This window comes from Petromyzon marinus, chromosome 30 (assembly GCF_048934315.1).
Source record: "Petromyzon marinus isolate PM22_M1 ecotype Great Lakes invasive population chromosome 30, UKy_Petmar_22M1.pri1.0, whole genome shotgun sequence".
Taxonomy (NCBI): domain Eukaryota; kingdom Metazoa; phylum Chordata; class Hyperoartia; order Petromyzontiformes; family Petromyzontidae; genus Petromyzon; species Petromyzon marinus.
The window spans coordinates 9,399,617-9,417,500 of NC_133696.1; the positions used below are offsets into that span (position 1 = coordinate 9,399,617).

The 17,884-nt window shown below is 58.0% G+C and overlaps 1 protein-coding gene across 4 annotated transcripts in view; it reads left to right on the forward strand.

Annotated features, from left to right (window-relative positions):
- The first annotated feature begins 6,961 nt into the window (after positions 1 to 6,961).
- Positions 6,962 to 17,884, forward strand: part of CELSR2 (cadherin EGF LAG seven-pass G-type receptor 2) — a 114,904-nt gene continuing 103,981 nt past the window's right edge. For all 4 annotated transcript variants that reach the window (XM_032963497.2, XM_032963496.2, XM_032963494.2 and 1 more), the window contains exons 1-2: positions 6,962 to 9,632; positions 12,752 to 13,970. In XM_032963497.2, the coding sequence (XP_032819388.2) occupies positions 7,317 to 9,632; positions 12,752 to 13,970 (3,535 nt within the window). In that variant the 5' untranslated portion in view covers positions 6,962 to 7,316. The remainder of the gene's footprint in view (positions 9,633 to 12,751; positions 13,971 to 17,884) is intronic.

Sequence of the window (17,884 nt, forward strand, 5' to 3'; positions counted from 1 at the left end):
AGATACTCGGCCGATTTTTTTGACTCCGTCCGCCACTGCACGTGGGTGGATGGATGGACGCCTTGTGTCGCGTCAGTTTTAAACGTTAGTAGCGCTCATTGTTGCTGGCCGCTCGGCGTTTTGTGGAGGTCTTTTGGCCCGTGTGCACCAACCGTGATAGCAAAAAAAATGTAGCAGTGCAGTAAAATCCATTGTCCTGTACTATGGGGCCGTCCATAAATGACGTCACGCACGCACCTGGCGGTGGGGGGATGGGTCAGACATTTGTGACGATGTGTTACGATGGGGGGGGGGGTTGAGAAATGTGACGTGACATCAAAATGCGCAACTTTAAATAAATATAGACAACACGTTCTACTTAATTAAATAGACTTTTTAATAAATGTTTCCTCCTGCAACATCAGAGTGCAGCGCCACGTTAAATAAGCACTTGAAGCATGTTTTATATATATTTGGGGGGGGGCAGAGCTTTGTGACGTCATATTTGAGGGGGGGTCTGACTTTTTGTGACGCCGTGTGACAAAGGGGGGTGGGGGGGGGTCAAAAATCGTCCAAAATCGCGTGACGTCATTTATGGACGGCGGCCCCCATGCGGTATTGTCTCTGCTCCCTACGTCAAACCCCGTACACCTGAGAGCCAGGCCAGGGAGGGGATGAGACGGGGGTCCTGGCCCGGGGTGCACAGCTCTCAGTCTCAATCCACTGCTGGATGAGGGCCTCCCGACGCCGTGCGGGTGGTGGTGGAGGGGTGGGGGCTATCCTGTGACCCGTACTTCATCACTCGGGCCCGTGCGGGCTGGTGAAAGCGGGGAAGCGTAGAAGTACTGCACAACCACGGAAGCCGAGGCAATTCCTCTCGGGCGCGCCAGGTGGCGCCACGCCTTCAATCAGCACCACAATGGCCCGATATCTTCGGATCTCGGAAGCTCAGCGGGGGCTTCGAAATCCACTCGGTAATACCAGTCGGCTGTAGGCTTGGGCTGTAAAGTAGACTACTTCAATATACCTTTGAATCTATCTGTGCGGAGTTATCCGTGTTTCCCCGTGGCCGTGTTCCCTATTCCTCCCACACGAATTACAAACCCCTTATCCACGCATCTCCGTTGTAGCAACAGCGCCCTGCTGCCAGCGAGTCTTGCGCTTATTAATATGTAAAGGGTAGCAGTCCAGTACCACACGATCAACTCACATTGCCCGATGCTGCTGCTCCAGCTGCGTTGGCAGTGGTGCACAAGGACAACCAGCAACCAGACTCAGCACATTTGTCAATATCAGAATCAGAATGTTGACTTACACTGGAGGAATCCGATGAGCTATAAAACTCTTTCACAGATGCCCAGTAGAGGCAGTTAGGAACGTTACAACAACAAACAGTACAACGACATGATTATCGTGCAGAGTGCAAGAAAGGCAGCCAAATCACCCAAAAATATACAAATACAACGTCACCATTCCCATCCTACCAGGCAAAGCTAAGGGGCCGTACATAAATGACGTCACGCGATTTTGGACGATTTTTGAACCCCCCCACTCGTCACACGGCGTCACAAAAAGTCAGACCCCCCCCTCAAATATGACGTCACAAAGCTCTGCCCCCCCCCCCCAAAAAAAAACATGCTTCAAATCATATCCTTGGTTCTTTCGGTAAATTCACGTAGAAGAGAAACAATAAAATTATAAAAATATAAATAAAATTATCACGACGTTTCGACTGCAACACAAGCAATCCGCATCAGGTGTGAAAACCACAGCAAGAAAATTTTAAAAAAGTGGCGTTTTTTTAACGTTAGCACCACGGAGAACGATTTGGCAGTTATTCAGATGGACGAGTCCATCTATGTTCGGAAAAGAGGAGGGGGGAGACGAAAATAATGGATGCGGTCTGAAAGCCACCGTAAGCGTGAACAATCAATTAAGACCCGAAATGGTTTATCAAATCCTTCCAATGATTGCTAAGCCAGAATCCATCTTCTCGGTTGAAATTGTCTCTGTATATGTGGAGAGCCTCATGAACGAATCTCTCATGGTAGCCAGATGGCTTGCAAAGAACCTCTGTCTTGGCGAAGTCAATGTCATGTGAGCCTACTGAATTATAACAGTGATCTGCCACGGCCGAGGTGTTGGTCCTACCGTGTTTTAGGTCTGCTTTGTGTTCACGAATGTGGTCCGAGACATGTCGTTTGGTTTCTCCAATGTAACTACTACCACAGAGGCAACATAGCAATCATTGGAAGGATTTGATAAACCATTTCGGGTCTTAATTGATTGTTCACGCTTACGGTGGCTTTCAGACCGCATCCATTATTTTCGTCTCCCCCCTCCTCTTTTCCGTACATAGATGGACTCGTCCATCTGAACAAACTGCCAAATCGCTCTCCGTGCTGCTAACGTAAAAAAACGGCACTTTTTTAAAATTTTCTTCCTGTGGTTTTCACACCTGATGATGATTGCTTGTGTTGCAGTCAAAACGTCGTGAGAATTTTATTGTTTAATATTTGTATTATTTTATTGTTTCCCTTCTACGTGAGTTTACCGAAAGAACCAAGAATATGAATCCCTGTAGTCATGAAAGCTTTAAATCAAAATGCTTCAAATCTTTTAAACTATTGTTATTGTAGTGCGTATTTAATGTGGCGCTGCACTCTGATGTTGTAGGAGAAAACATTTATTAAAAAGTATATTTAATTAAGTAGAACGTGTTGTCTGTATTTATTTAAAGTTGCGCATTTTGATGTGACGTCAAATTTCTCAAACCCCCCCCTCGTCACACATCGTCACAAATGTCTGACTCCCCCCCCAGGTGCGTGATGTCATTTATGGACGGCCCCTAAGTGATGTATTAACTATTTTTCAGAAGCGACCTGGCCACAAATAACAACACTGTGGCCTTACAAGAATATTCGACGTTTCGGGAAATGACCTTTCTTCAGAGTCGGAGCACAAATTGGTTATGTGTTCTAGATTTAAAGCTTTCGTGACTGCAAGGATCCATACTCTTTGGTTCTATTCGGTAAAGTCACGTAGGTAAAAAATAAAACAACAAAAATCACGACGTTTCGGCCACAACACAAGTGGCCTTCATCAGGTGAAGGGACCAGACTGTCTAGAGGACAGCGCTGTCCTCCAGACAGTCTGGTCCCTTACGTGACTTTACCGAATAGAACCAAAGAGTATGGTTGTGTTGTTGAATCAAATGTTATGGTGCTATCAGACGACAGCGACTTATTTCCGTTCAATTCCGCATTAACACACTAGGTGGCGCCCCTCAACCAGCAACAAAATCGCCAGCAACGCGCTCGGTCTCCGTGAATACAACGTGGGAGTTTCACGTGCATCTTGTGTAAGGGGCCGTCCATAAATGACGTCACGCACCTAGTGACGATGGGGGGGGGGGGGGTTGAGAATTGTGACGTCACATCAGAATGCGCAACTTAAAATAAAAAAGACAACACGTTCTACTTAATTAAATAGACTTTTTTTAATAAATGTTTTCTCCTACAACATCAGAGTGCAGGGCCACATTAAATACGCACTACAATGACAATAGTTTAAAGCGATTTGAAGCATGGTTATTTTTTTTGGGGGGGGGGTCTGACTTTTTGTGACGCCGTGTGACGAAGGGGGGGGGTCAAAAATCGTCCAAAATCGCGTGACGTCATTTATGGACGGCCCCTAACCAGGTCAGACGGCAAGAGTTCCAGGATAAAAGCAATATCGTACAAATATAAAATACAGCAACAAAGCGACCAGAATAAAGAAACAGCCGAATAGAATGTATTCTACATTTAAAGCTTTCGTAACTGCAAGGGTCCATACTCTTTGGTTATATTGGGTAAAGTCACGTAGGTAAAAAATAAAATAACAAAAAATCCTTTGTCAAGGCGTCTTTTTTCTTTGATTCTATTTGCGAGCTTGCACAGCTTTACATTGTATGCTAATTCCTTTGTCAAGGCGTCTTTTCTGTTTACCCACTCACAGCTAAAAGGAGGCGACCTGCGCTTGACTTTTTTCACTCCAACGCTGTCCTCCGGACAGGTTGGTCCCTTCACCTGATGAAGGCCACTTGTGTTGTGGTCGAAACGTCGTGATTTTTGTTATTTTATTTTTTACCTACGTGACTTTACCCAATAGAACCAAAGAGTAGCCGAATAGAAATCAGAGCAGACAACCAACTCGTGCAAATGACATGCACTATACTAGTAATGTAGCAGAGACCCCCCCTAACACACAGGCTTAACAGACTGTTGGGGCAAGTGCTGTTAGCGAGTAGCACCAATGAAGGCCGGCACGGCGCACGAGGGGGCGGGTGGCCAACAACGCGCCCGACCGCCTTTGTCTCCCAAGCGGCGATGTTTACACACTACGCCGGGTTCTAGTGTGAGGCCGAGTCGACCTAGGGGAGTCCCAGAATCGTCACCGGTGTTGGGCGTGAGCGGGAATCGAATTCGAGTCGCCGGGTTCGTAGCGCAGCGCGCTAACCACTGCACCACCGCTCCCCCCCCACACGCAGACCACTCACGCAGGGAGCCCCGAGATGCAGACGGCAGGGGTCAGTGTTGTCTCAGAGCTGGGCCGGGAAGCATTTCTGTGCGTGCAAGGTGTATATAATAATTAATTATTATTACAACAATAGAGATAAGACAAAGATCCCCCCCGTATAGCCTTAAGAGACCGTAGGGGCAAGTGCTCTTAGCGAGTAGCACCTATGAAGGCCGGCACGGCACACGAGGGGGTGGGTTGCCAGAACCACGCCCGACCGCCTTTGTCTCCCCGGTGGCGATGTTTACACACCGCACAAGGTACTCATTTGAGGCTGAGTCGACCTGGGGGAGGCCCGGGACCGGTTCAGATAATCGTCACCGGTGTTGACCGTGAGCGGGAATCGAACCCGGCTCGCCGGGTTTGTAGCGCAGCGCGCTGACCGCTACATCACCGCTCCCCACAATTTACAACAACAGACACAGACACACACACATGGACACACACACATGGACACACACACATGGACACACACACATGGACACACACACATCGACACACACAGATCCCCCCGTGTAGCCTGACACGAGCTGCGACGATGAGTGCTGTAAGCGAGCGCCGGATGAAGGCCGGCACGGCGCACGACGGGGTGGTGTGATGTGGACAGTCAACGACGCCCGGTCGCCTTTGTCTCCCCCCCACCCCATCAAGCGCGCACGTTTACCGGGTCTTCATTTCAGGCTGAGTCGCCCGAGAGGAAGGGGCCGGGACCGGTTCAGATCATTATCGCCGTGCCACTGATGCTGACCATGAGCGGGAATCGGTGCACCACCCCTCCCCCCTTCACATCTGCGCATACGAATTGACGCGTTCGCGTATGGACGCGCACGCGTCCCATCCACAAAGCATGCGTGTAATAAAACAGCAGGCTTCAACTTGTGCGTCTTCAACGGTGGCACCGAGAGAAAATTAATATTACGTTTCGACCAAGGAGATCGACATAACGTGTGTACATGCAGGTACTCACACAAAGATAAATATTCCCCCGTATAGCCTTAACCGACTGTTGGGGCAAGTGCTGTTAGCGAGCACCTACGAAGGCCGTAACGGTACAGGTTACCAACACCACGCCCGACCGCCTTTATCTCCCCAGTGGCGATGATTTTACACACCGAATCAGGTACTATTTTGAGGCTGAGTCGACCTAGGGGAGGACCAGGACCGGTTCAGATAATCGTCGCCGGTGTTGCTTGTGAGCGGTGCGCGCCCCACTGCACCACCGCTCCCCACACGCACACAAAGGCGCAACGCACCCGCACGACTCCACGATCACACACCGCCAACCACCCCACATACACACCACCACTTACGTACACCCATACACCGCACCAGGTACCCTGCGCGTGCACACCGCACCAGGTGCCCGTGTTGAGGCTGAGTCGACCTACGGGAGGTCCAGGAGCGGCTCAAATATTCTTCCACTGTTCTATCAACACAAAACACCCCTCGTGCAACCAACACCCCCACGGACACCCAAATCCACCTCCATAGCAACCCAACCCACTCCACCACAAAGACAAAGCTCCCCCGGACAGGCACAGCAGACTGTTTGGGGCAAGTGCTGTTAACACGAGGGGATGGGTGGCAAGCACAACGCCCGACTGCCTTTGTCTCCCGAGTGGTGATGTTTTACCACACACCGCACCAGGTACTCGTTTGAGGCTGAGTTGATCTAGGGGAGGGCCAGGACCGGTTCAGACAATCGTCGCCGGTGTGGGCCGTGAGCGGGAATCGAATTCGGGTCGTCGGGTTCGCAGCGCAGCCTATGCCATCGCTCCACCCCACGGCGGACAATCTCACACACACCCCATCACCACACAACCCATGACACCCCCCCACCCTCAACACCTCCACCCCCCACAACCCCATCCTCCCACAACGTTACACCACACCCACCCTACACCACCACCCACCTTACACCACCACCCACACTACACCACCACCCACACCCACCCACACCCACCCAACACCACCACAGACACCCACCCAACACCACCACAGACACCCACCCTACACCACCACCCACGCCCACCTTACACCACCACCCACACCCACCCAAACCCACTCTACACCACCACCCACATCCACCCAACACCACCACCCACACCCACCCTACACCACCCACACCCACCTTACACCACCACCCACACCCACCCTACACCACCACCCACACCCACCCAACACCACCACCCACCCCCACCCACACCCACCCTACACCACCGACACCCACCTTACACCACCACCCACACCCACCCTACACCACCACCCCCATCTCACACCCCCACACCCTCTCCGCATTGTTTATGCTAATACTGCGGGGGGCGGCGGAGGGGGGCGAGGAGGGGGAGGGGCGCAAGGAGGGGGGAGGGGCGCGAGGAGGAGGGGGGAGGGGCTCCCCCCCCGCCTCGCACGCGCTTTGCCATTTTGCGTGGAGAAGAGCGGCAGGAGCGGAGCGATCCGCGGCGAGAGAACAGAGAGAGAGAGGAGGGGAGAGGGAGGAGAGAGGCAGGCGAGAGGGAGAGACGATACGAGGGACAGGGCGCGAGAGAGAAAGACGAAGGACGCGAGCAGAAGGACGAGGAGGATACGAGAGGCGAGAGAGGAACGAGAGGAGAGCGAGGAACGAGAGGAGACGCCGCCGGGTGACCGCGCTCCCCCGCGCTGCTGCTGCTGCGCTCGCTGCCATGGCGAGCAGCGGGGGGCGGTAGCGATGGAGGCGGACGTGGAGGTGCAGGAGGGATCCGTGCGGCGCTAGCGGCCACCTCGCCCCCGCAGACATGGATGCTCTGGTTCTCGCCTGGACGCTGGCGCTCTCGCTCTGCGCTCCGCTCTCTTTGTTAGCCTCCTCATCCTCCCCGGGGCCGGGCTGGCGCGACGCGGCCAGCGGGAAGGAGGCGATGGCGTCGCGCTGCGCCCTGCCGCCCGACGGTGCCCCCCTGCTCGTTTACGTGCGCGCCCTGCTGCCCCCGAGGACTCCCCCCGGCGCCGCCAACCGCACCGCGCGCCCGCACGGCCGCGGCTGCGCGGAAGCGAGGACCCCCCTGGCGCACCCCGGGTCCCTCGGGACGGTCCCCTTGGTCGTGCGCGCGTCCGCGCCGCCCTGCGTGGCACGGGGCCGCCGCTTGCTGAGCCTGAGGGCCGCCTCCTACTCGCCGCAGGGGGAGCCCCCCCCTGGCTCGCCGTCTGAGGGGCCCCCCTGCGAGACGAGGCGCGTTTCCGGGGACTCGCGCCTCGCCGTGGACGCGGCTAGGGGGGCCGTGTTCGCGCGCCGCGCCCTGTGCCGCGGGACGGCGCGGATCCTGCTTCACGCGCTCTGCCCGGGGCCCCCCGCGGTCCCGGGGTCCCTGGGTTCCCCGGGCTTGGCCCCGGGCTCCCGCGGCAGGGCACTGCGCCGCCTCCCCGTGCTGTTCTCCCTGCGCGTGGCCGCGCCGTCTCCAGGCGCCGGCGGGGACGGTGCGGCCGACCCGGGGCGGCCGCCGCCACCGCCGCCGCCACCCCCGCGGCGGAGGAGACGGCGGAGGAGGCGCGCCCGGGCGGCCAACAGCTACCCGCGCTTCCCGAGGAGTTCGTACGACGTGGTCATGGCCGAGAACCAGCCGCCGGGGACCGCCGTGGTGACGCTGGCGGCCAAGGACCCGGACGAGGGCGACGCGGGCCGCTTGGAGTACTCGATGACGGCGCTGGTGGACAGCCGCTCGGGGGATCTCTTCTCCATCGACAACTCCACGGGCGCCGTGGCGACGACGCGCGCCCTGGACCGCGAGAGCATGGCGCAGCACCAGTTCCGCGTGACGGCGGCCGACTGGGGCTCGCCGCGGCGCACGGCTACGTGCGTGCTCACGGTGCGCGTGGCCGACATGAACGACCACGCGCCCGTGTTCGAGCAGAGCGTCTACCGCGACACGATCCGCGAGAACGTCGAGGAGGGCTACCCGGTGCTGCAGCTGCGCGCGACGGACGGCGACTCGGCGGACAACGCAAACATCCTCTACCGCATCGTGCGCGGCGACCAGAGCGTGTTCGAGATGGACACGCGCTCGGGCATGCTCACGACGAAGGGCGTGGTGGACCGCGAGCGCGAGGAGCGCTACACGCTCGTGGTGGAGGCCAACGACCAGGGCAAGGACCCGGGCCCGCGCAGCGCCACGGTCACCGTGGTGATCGGCGTGCTGGACGAGAACGACAACTACCCGCAGTTCGGCGAGAAGCGCTACTCGGCGGAGGTGCGCGAGGACGTGAGGCCACACAGCTCGGTGCTCGCGGTGGCGGCGACGGACGCGGACAAGGATAGTAACGCGCAGGTGCAGTTCAGCATCATCAGCGGCAACAGCCGCGGCCACTTCTCCATGGACCCCATCAGCGGCGTGGTGGAGGTCATTTCGACGCTCGACTACGAGCTGGAGCGCGAGTACACGCTGTGGGTGCGCGCCCAGGACAGCGGGCGACCCACGCTCTCCAACAACTCGGGCATCGTGACCGTGCACGTGGTGGACGTGAACGACAACGCGCCCATCTTCCTGAGCACGCCCTTCCAGACGTCGGTGCTCGAGAACGCGGCTCTCGGCCACTCGGTGCTGCACATCCAGGCGGTGGACGCCGACGCGGGCGACAACTCGCGCCTCGCCTACAGCCTCTCGAACCTGCCCGCCGCCTTCCCCTTCGCCATCAACAACGGCACCGGCTGGATCACCGTCGCCTCGGAGCTGGACCGCGAGGCCGTGGACCGCTACGAGTTCACGGTGGAGGCGCGCGACCACGGCTCGCCCAGCCTCAGCGCCTCCGCCAGCGTGAGCATCACGGTGATCGACGTGAACGACAACAAGCCCGAGTTCACGCACAAGACCTACCACGTGCGCCTCAACGAGGACGCGGCCGTGAGCACCAGCGTGCTCACCGTCACGGCCACCGACCGGGACAGCAACAGCGTCATCTCCTACCAGATCTCGAGCGGCAACACGCGCAGCCGCTTCGCCATGACGAGCCAGAGCGGAGGCGGCCTCGTCACCGTGGCGCTGCCGCTCGACTACAAGCAGGAGCGGAGATACGTGCTCACTATCACCGCGTCGGACGGCACGCTCGCCGACACGGCGCAGGTGAGCGAAGCGAGCGAGCGAGGAGTTGGGACGCGCCGGTCGCTTCGTCGTTTAGGGGTCATCATCATCACCACCACAACCATCTTTAGGTTTTCTTTTCCCCTGTGGGTCATCGACCTCTGGGTGCCACTCCAATTGTCCGTCTCGGTCACCTGCCCTCCTCCACCTTGCGCACCGTGTCCCGTCATCCCTACCTCATCCTCCGATTCCCAACCTCGAAATTGCTTAACCCCATCCTCCACCCTGAACACGTGTCCCACCCATCACAATCTGCTAGTCTTCTACAGCGCTTTCCTGCCACGTCCCATCCCCACCGGGGGTGATAAAGGTCAAAACGCAAGCAGCTATGATGCCAGAAGAGTGAGCAATTCTGAAACACCCAAATCAATAGGCGACGAGCAGTAGCACGTTCATGGAGCAGGTTTCGAGTGCGATTTATATAACCGTGAGAAGGCAAGAGGCGAGGGATGACTCTCATTTGCGAGCGTCTTCCGGGTCGTCGAAACCACAACAGCACGAAAATAAGGAGCAAATAGCGACCAGAGTAAAACACACCCAGCAGGAGGCTGTTGAACAGTTGTACCTTACAAAGAAAGTAAGACAATAAAGTATTGTAGTGTCGAGTGTGAGATGATTTCACGACGCTGCTGCTGCTGCGTCTGCTGCCGTTGTCAGCGGTGCCCAACAACCACCACCACCAACAACAATAATTCTACACTTTTGTTAATGATATAAGATAGGCGACGTTTCGGGCAACGGCCCTTCTTCATAGCACGTGAATAGATGCAGTATAGATGCGAGGTGAGCTGTGACGATAAGCTGCTCGTATTGTCCACACGAGTACCGGCAGCCCATTAATCGAATCGCTCTCCTGCCACCACCGGTCCATGCCGAGCCGTCCCAAGTTGCTCCCAGTAGTAACCTGGCCCGCCTCGCCCTGCTGATGGTGGGACGTGATGTGTGGCCCACATGTGCCGGGAGTGTACCCACAGCCGGCATTTGCCGAGCGATTTTGAGAACCTGGTTAGTTCTCTACAGCACTCGGATGGGAGACAACCCGCCTGGCACCGTGTCGAGTGACGCAGCCCATGAGCTGCGAGATGCTCAGTCGCGATAGCGGCTCCGTGGTGCATTGTTGAATTCATCTGTGCGGCCCTTGTGAGTTTCACCCGCCGTTCTCTCTCTCGACGCGTGATGGGTTCTCACCGGGGTCTGTCCGGTTGCCCTCCCCCTCCCTTCTCTCACGAAGCCCACGTCCGCACGCCCACTCAGTGCCATTGGCCAAACATCCCAATGGAGTCGCAGGATCATCCACGGAAGGGTTGTCTGGAGACTTGGTGGCCGAATATTGTGTTGCAGTTGGTAGAGCATTGGGGGGGGGGGGGGCTTTAATCCGTGGGTCTCCACGGTTCAAGTGTCGCCCAGTTCGGGCTAGAATACCGAAACTTGGGCGGGAGACTCTCCTGAAAAACAAAAGTCTTGAGCTCTCCTTGGGGCAATCGGGCTAAACACGTGGAGTGGAATTCGTCACCTGCGTGAGGAGGTGGTCGTGGAAGAGGAGGTAGTGGTGGTGGAAATGGCCGTGGTGGTAGAGGTTGTCGTGGAGGTAATGGTGGAGGTGGTGAAGGAGGTGTTAGAGGTGTTTGAGACTCCTCTGCTGTGTGCATCTCGCTCAGTCTGCCACAGCCCTCGTTCTGCTGTTCTATTCCTGCGCGTGATAGCAGCAGCAGCAGCGGCAATGGCAATATGGTTCAGGAGCCACATATAGAGGACTTAAGGAGACAGAAGCATCGCTCTCTTCTTCCTCATTAGTTGAAGGAGCGCAGGCTACAGAGATTTACGAGACGGTCCACAGTGGTGGTGAAGCTGTTTGCTGCTGTTGCTGCATGCCGTCTCAAAGTGCGCCTCGCCCAGCTCAGGCGCCCGTTGTGACTGTCACCGCCACTTGGTGGCGAACAATGGTGGCTGTTTGTTGTTGTTTGTTGTTGTCTCTGCGTGTTGCCCGTGTGTGTACACGGCTCGGCCGCGTAGCGACTGTAGATAGACGCCTCGGAAACCGTCGGTGTGGCAACAGTCGCCCTCGACTCGGCGCGGTGGTCGCGGGATCGTCGCCGTTATAGCGCAGAGCATTGCCGCTTATGAACCACCTGAGTTCGATTCCCGGCCACGGCGCACCTGGACCGGTTTTGCGCCCCCACCACCACCCCCACCCCACCACCCCCACCACCACCCCCCCACCACCACCTCCCCACCACCAACACCACCCCACCAACACCACCTCACCACCCCCAGCACCACCACCCCCCAGCACCACCACCCCCCACCACCACCATCCCCCACTTCGCCAAAACTGCAATGGCCAGCGTAGTGATGTAAGGATCAAAGGGGAAACCCCTCGAAACCGACACTTCCCGGAGAAGCCTTTCAACCCCGTTAGTGTTAGTACACTACCGCACGGTAACAACGATTAGGGGGGCTGGGCTGTACAGGGGACAAAGGCGCAGCCCTGCAATTACCCGCTGCTCCCGCCACTGCTTTCTTCACTGCTGGGGATCTCCAGAGTGCTCCCCCCTCCCACCCCCCTCCGTCCCCCCCATCTTTAGAGGGGTTACTTTGAGCCGCCTTCGTGATGGTTGTCCAGGTGTCTTGGAAACAGCTGGGAGCACCCACACTTTACCCCACCGCTGCCGACCCCACTCATTTGTGGCGTAGTCTACAAATCTACACTGCTGGTTGGGCAGAAGTGCCGTGGGGGGAGGGGGATGTGGGGGAGGGTGCTGGAATGGTGGGGGAGGGGCGGATTTAGAAACCTGAATCGTTGTTTCGACTGCCGTGCCAGGAGATCGGGGCCTGTAATAACGGAGCGCATGTGTGTACTGTATGTGGAACTTCTTTCGCGCCGTACGTAGCCAAACGCGCTAGTCGGAGGTGCGGGGGAAGGACAACCGCAACCACCTCCTCTTGTTCCTCACCTCCAAGTTCTTTTCGCCATCCCCCTCCTCCACCTTTGCGCACGCGTCCCACCTGTCACAAACCTCCGAGTTGCCTGACCCACCCTTCCTTTCCCACCCTGTGCGCACACGCGCGTGTCGAACGCGCGTGCGTGCCGTGCGTTGCAGGTGTTCGTGAACATCACGGACGCGAACACGCACCGGCCCGTGTTCCAGAGCTCGCACTACTCGGTGAGCGTGCACGAGGACCGCCCCGTCGGCAGCACCGTGGTGGTCATCAGCGCCACGGACGAGGACATGGGCGAGAACGCGCGCATCACCTACTTCATGGAGGACAACGTCCCGCAGTTCCGCATCGAGCCCAACAGCGGGGCCATCACCACGCTGGTGGAGCTCGACTACGAAGACCGCCCCACCTACACGCTCGCCATCACCGCCAAGGACAACGGCATCCCGCAGAAGTCCGACACCACCTACGTGGAGATCATGGTGAGCGACGTCAACGACAACGCCCCGAAGTTCCTGCGCGACCGCTACCAGGGCTCGGTGCTGGAGGACGCGCCGCCCTTCGCCAGCGTGCTCACCGTGTCGGCCACGGACCGCGACTCGGGCCTCAACGGCCGCGTGCAGTACACGTTCCAGGGCGGCGAGGACGGCGACGGCGACTTCACCGTCGAGTCGACGTCGGGCCTGGTGCGCACCGTGCGGCGGCTCGACCGCGAGAACGTCGCCGTGTACAACCTGCGCGCCTTCGCCGTCGACCGCGGCTCGCCGCCGCTCAGGACGGCCGTGGACGTCGTCGTGACGGTGCTGGACGTCAACGACAACCCGCCCATCTTCGAGCTCGACGAGATCTCCATCTACGTGAAGGAGAACAGCCCCGTGGGCTCCGTGGTGGGGTACGTGACGGCGCGCGACCCCGACGAGGGCCCCAACGCGCAGGTCATGTACCAGATCATCGAGGGCAACATTCCCGAGGTCTTCCAGCTGGACATCTTCTCCGGCGAGCTCACGGTGCTCACCGACCTCGACTACGAGGCGCGCTCCGAGTTCGTGATCGTGGTGCAGGCGACGTCGGCGCCGCTCGTGAGCCGCGCCACTGTGCGCATCCACGTGGAGGACCAGAACGACAACAGCCCCAGCCTCAGCAACTTCGAGATCCTCTTCAACAACTACGTGACCAACAAGTCCAACAGCTTCCCCGTGGGGGTGATCGGCCGCGTGCCCGCGCACGACCCCGACGTGTCCGACCGCCTCACCTACGCCTTCGAGCGGGGCAACGAGTTCAACCTCCTGGTGCTGAACCGCTCGACGGGCGAGCTGCGCCTGAGCAGGAAGCTCGACAACAACCGGCGCCTCGTGGCCATCATGCGCGTCAGCGTGACAGGTGAGGCGCGGGCGAGCCTGTTGTCTGTGTGTGTGTGGTGAGGGTGTGTGTGTGGTGTGAGTTTGTGTGTCCGGTGAAGGTGATATTGGCCACCCGACCTTTGTGGGTGTTCCCTAACAGCACTTGCCCCAACAGTCTGTTGTGGTGAGAGTGTGTGGTTTGGGTGTTAGGTGAGGGATGCGTGGTGAGGACACGGGATGACCGCGGGGTCTGCGTTGTGGAATAGAAGAGCCGCATTGATCTTAACCCCATCACGAACCCCTCAGCCTGGACGCAAGGCCCTAGCACCTACCCTAAGCCTAAGTCTCATACTTAGCCCTAACTCTGGCCATACCCCGGATCTTAACCCTAAGCTCCAACCCTGACCCTAATGATATCCTGAACCCTAGCCCTCTTCTCTAACACTAACACTCGCCCTAACACTCGCCCTAACACTAATACTCGCCCTGACACTATCCCTAATGCTAACACTCGCCCTAACACTAACACTCGCCCCGACACTAGCACTAACACTTTCCCTAACACTAACACTCGCCCTAACACTAACACTAGTGCTAACACTAACACTCGCCCTAACACTAGTGCTAACACTAGGCCCAACACGAGCATTAACAACGATGGCCCCTGCTTTTGGGTCGACCGCTGTCCCGCGTGTCCGCCTTGTCCCGTCGCCACGTCCACGTCCGCGCTGTGCGTCGTTGTTGTGCCGTTGTTGTGTCGATGTTGTCCCGCTGGTGCTGCGGCTCGCGCTGTGAGCGGTGTTGGCAATCGATGCCCGGAGCTGGGGGTCGCTGTGGTGGGGCTGCAGGTGATGATGGTGCGGGGGGGGGGGGTCCCCGTGTCTCGGGGTCTCAGGGATCTGTCTTCAGGACCGTGCCCCCCGCCCCCCTCGCCTTATCCCCCCACGCACACCACTTCGCAGGGGTTCCGCGTGTCGGAGGTCCGCGCGGGGTCCCCCGGGGTGCCCCGCGCGGACCCCACGTGCCGGGGATTAATCGTGTTTGTTCTGGAGACGCGAACTCAGGAAGAAGGGCTCGTGACACGGTGCAATTACGCGCGTGGCGCGAGAGGCGGGTCCCTGGTGAGCTGGGTCGAGGGGTTGCGGGGTGAGCGACCTGGGTCGAGGGTTGCGGGGTGGGCGACCTGGGTCGAGGGTTGCGGGTCGAGCGACCTGGGTGAGCTTGCCCGGTGAGGTCGAGCGGCGGGCGCGAGCGGCGAGGGGTCACGAGTTCGCGGCTCCCGTTGTCGTTTGTCCCCGCGTCTCGCCGGTCTCGCGCCGGACAGCTGAAGGGGCTTCTCACTTGTTTATTGGGGTGTTTCTGGGTGTTTACCGGGAGAAGATTACAGAGTGGGGACGCCGGGCCCCGGGGGCTTCGGAACAGAGAGCGGAGACGGCGGAGTGAGTGGGAGCAGGGAGGGAGAGGGGGAGATGCGCTCCTCCGACAGCGTTCTGTGTTCAGTGCAAATCTGGCCACTTCACCCCTAACTCCTTCACCTCTCACTGCTTCACCCCTCACTCCTTCACTCCTCACTGCTGCACACCTCACTGCTTCACCTGTTCGTGGGGTGCAGCAGGAGGCGGAGAATAAGTGCTGAACCCGTGACCTCCTGACCCCGATAATGACCTCCTATAGTGGCCGGCGCTGTGTAAACACGCGCGCTGATAACATCATCGTCATTGCTCCCTCTCTCCCGGGCAGGGAGCAGCCTCCACACTCCCCACACCGCACTCACTCAGCCACTCAGCCACACTCCCCACTCCACACTCACTCAGCCACTCAGCCACACTCCCCACACCGAACTCACTCAGCCACACTCCCCACACCGCGCTCACTCAGCTCACACTCATCACAACCCCACTCACTCAGCCACTCAGCCACACTCCACACACCGCACTCACTCAGCCACTCAGCCACACTCCCACTCTACACTTACTCAGCCACACTCTCCACACCGCACTCACTCAGCCACTCAGCCACACTCCCCACACCGCACTCACTCAGCCACTCAGCCACTGAGCCACACTCCCCACTCCGCACTCACTCAGCCACACTCCCCACACCGCGTTCACTCAGCCACACTCATCACAACCCCACTCACTCAGCCACTCAGCCACACTCCCCACACCGCACTCACTCAGCCACTCAGCCACTCAGCCACACTCCCCACACCGCACTCGCTAAACCGCACTCCCACACAGCACTCTCACTGATATTAGCCGTGACCAGGAATTTAACCCAGTTCTTTATGTGGTGTTCAACCCACAGTGCTCATTACCATAAGCACACACAAAGACAAAGGTCTCCCCTATAGCCTTAACGGACTCTTGGGGCAAGTGCTGTTAGCGAGTACCTATGAAGGCCAACACGGCACACGAGGTGGTGGGTTGCCAGCACCAGGCCCGGCCGTCTTTGTTTTCCGAGTGGCGATGTTTACACACCTCACCAGGTACTCATTGAGGTTGAATCGACCTTGGGGAGGCCCAGGACCGGTTCAGATAATCGTCACTGGTGGTGGAATCAAACTTGGGTCGCCGGGTTCGTAGCGCAGCGTGCTAAACGCCACACGACCGCTCCCCTATACACAAAGACAAACATCCCCCTATAGCCTGAACAGACTATACACACACACACACCAACACGCCCAATATAAACACCACACACACACACTGACCAAAAACTGCTCCCAGCTACGGTGGCATGGCCGGTCTAACTGCACCGCCAATGAGAGTCGACGACTCGATGCTCCCCACGCTCATTTCAAGTGCGTACCGCGTGATTCACTGCAATTGGCCACGTAGAGCAATTGGACACTGCTGAAGTGATACCACGTCAGGTGGCACCGACAGTGAAATGACTCGTAAATATCTTATCTGCCGATTTTCAAACAAAAACTGGGGTCTGCAGACAACATTTGTAAAAAATGTGATTCACATCGTCAGGGCGTCCCGATGGCGTAAACAAATGCGGTCTCCAACTCTTACGGTCCGCTCCGTCTCTCGTTTGGCCCCTCTATTTGCGTCGCCTAATGTCTGTTATTTTGTTTAAGGCCACGCACAAAGAGCATTGTTATTGACAAGGAACATGTTGAGCTTTTATTTTTTCTTAATTATGTTGGAACTGTTGTTGTTGTTGGTTGTGCTTGTGCGCCACTGCCGCAGCAGTAGCACCAGGTATAATTCGTGTAACAGTGACATTTTCGCACTTGGTTCACGGACTATCAGAGCACACGGAGGCTGCCGCTGCTCCCACAGTTGTGCCAAGGCCACTGCGCCTCTCTCTCCTTTCCCGACACGATTGGCCACCGCTGCCACCGCCACCGTTTTGAAAATCGCCACTTTGTTATGGAGATTAGGAGAGAAACGGACTCTCACCCAGTCGACCCTCCTGCCTCACCCCCTCTCCCCACGCCTTCCTCCCAGCCCCCCTCCCTTCCACCCTCCCTCACCGCCCCACCCTGACACCGATGGCCGCTCATGAGAAACCACTCTGCCGAAAACTTCCAGGGGCGGGCCCGGCGTGGGAATGGATGCCCCTTCACCACCCGCTGCCCTCCCATCACTTGCTGCCCCATTACTGCTGCCCCCTTCAATGCCACTCCCGTCTTCTGCTGCCGCCACCGCCCTCCTTAATGTTTTCCAGCAACGCCGCCGCCACCGGGGTTGAGGGGACCCAGGTTGAGTGACCAAGAGGACCCAGGTTGAGTGACCAAGAGAACCCAGGTTAAGTGACCAAGAGAACCCAGGTGTAGTGGCCATGGGTTGTGTTGAGGGGGCACAGCACAGCATGGCTTTGTCCCCCCGTTGTGCAAAATTCAGGCGGCAGGCGCCTCCAACTGCCCCCCGTTTTCCCACATGGCTGTGAGCGGTCAGAGCGTGGAGGCTGAGTGGTGGCGACCTGCACAGTCACGGGTGG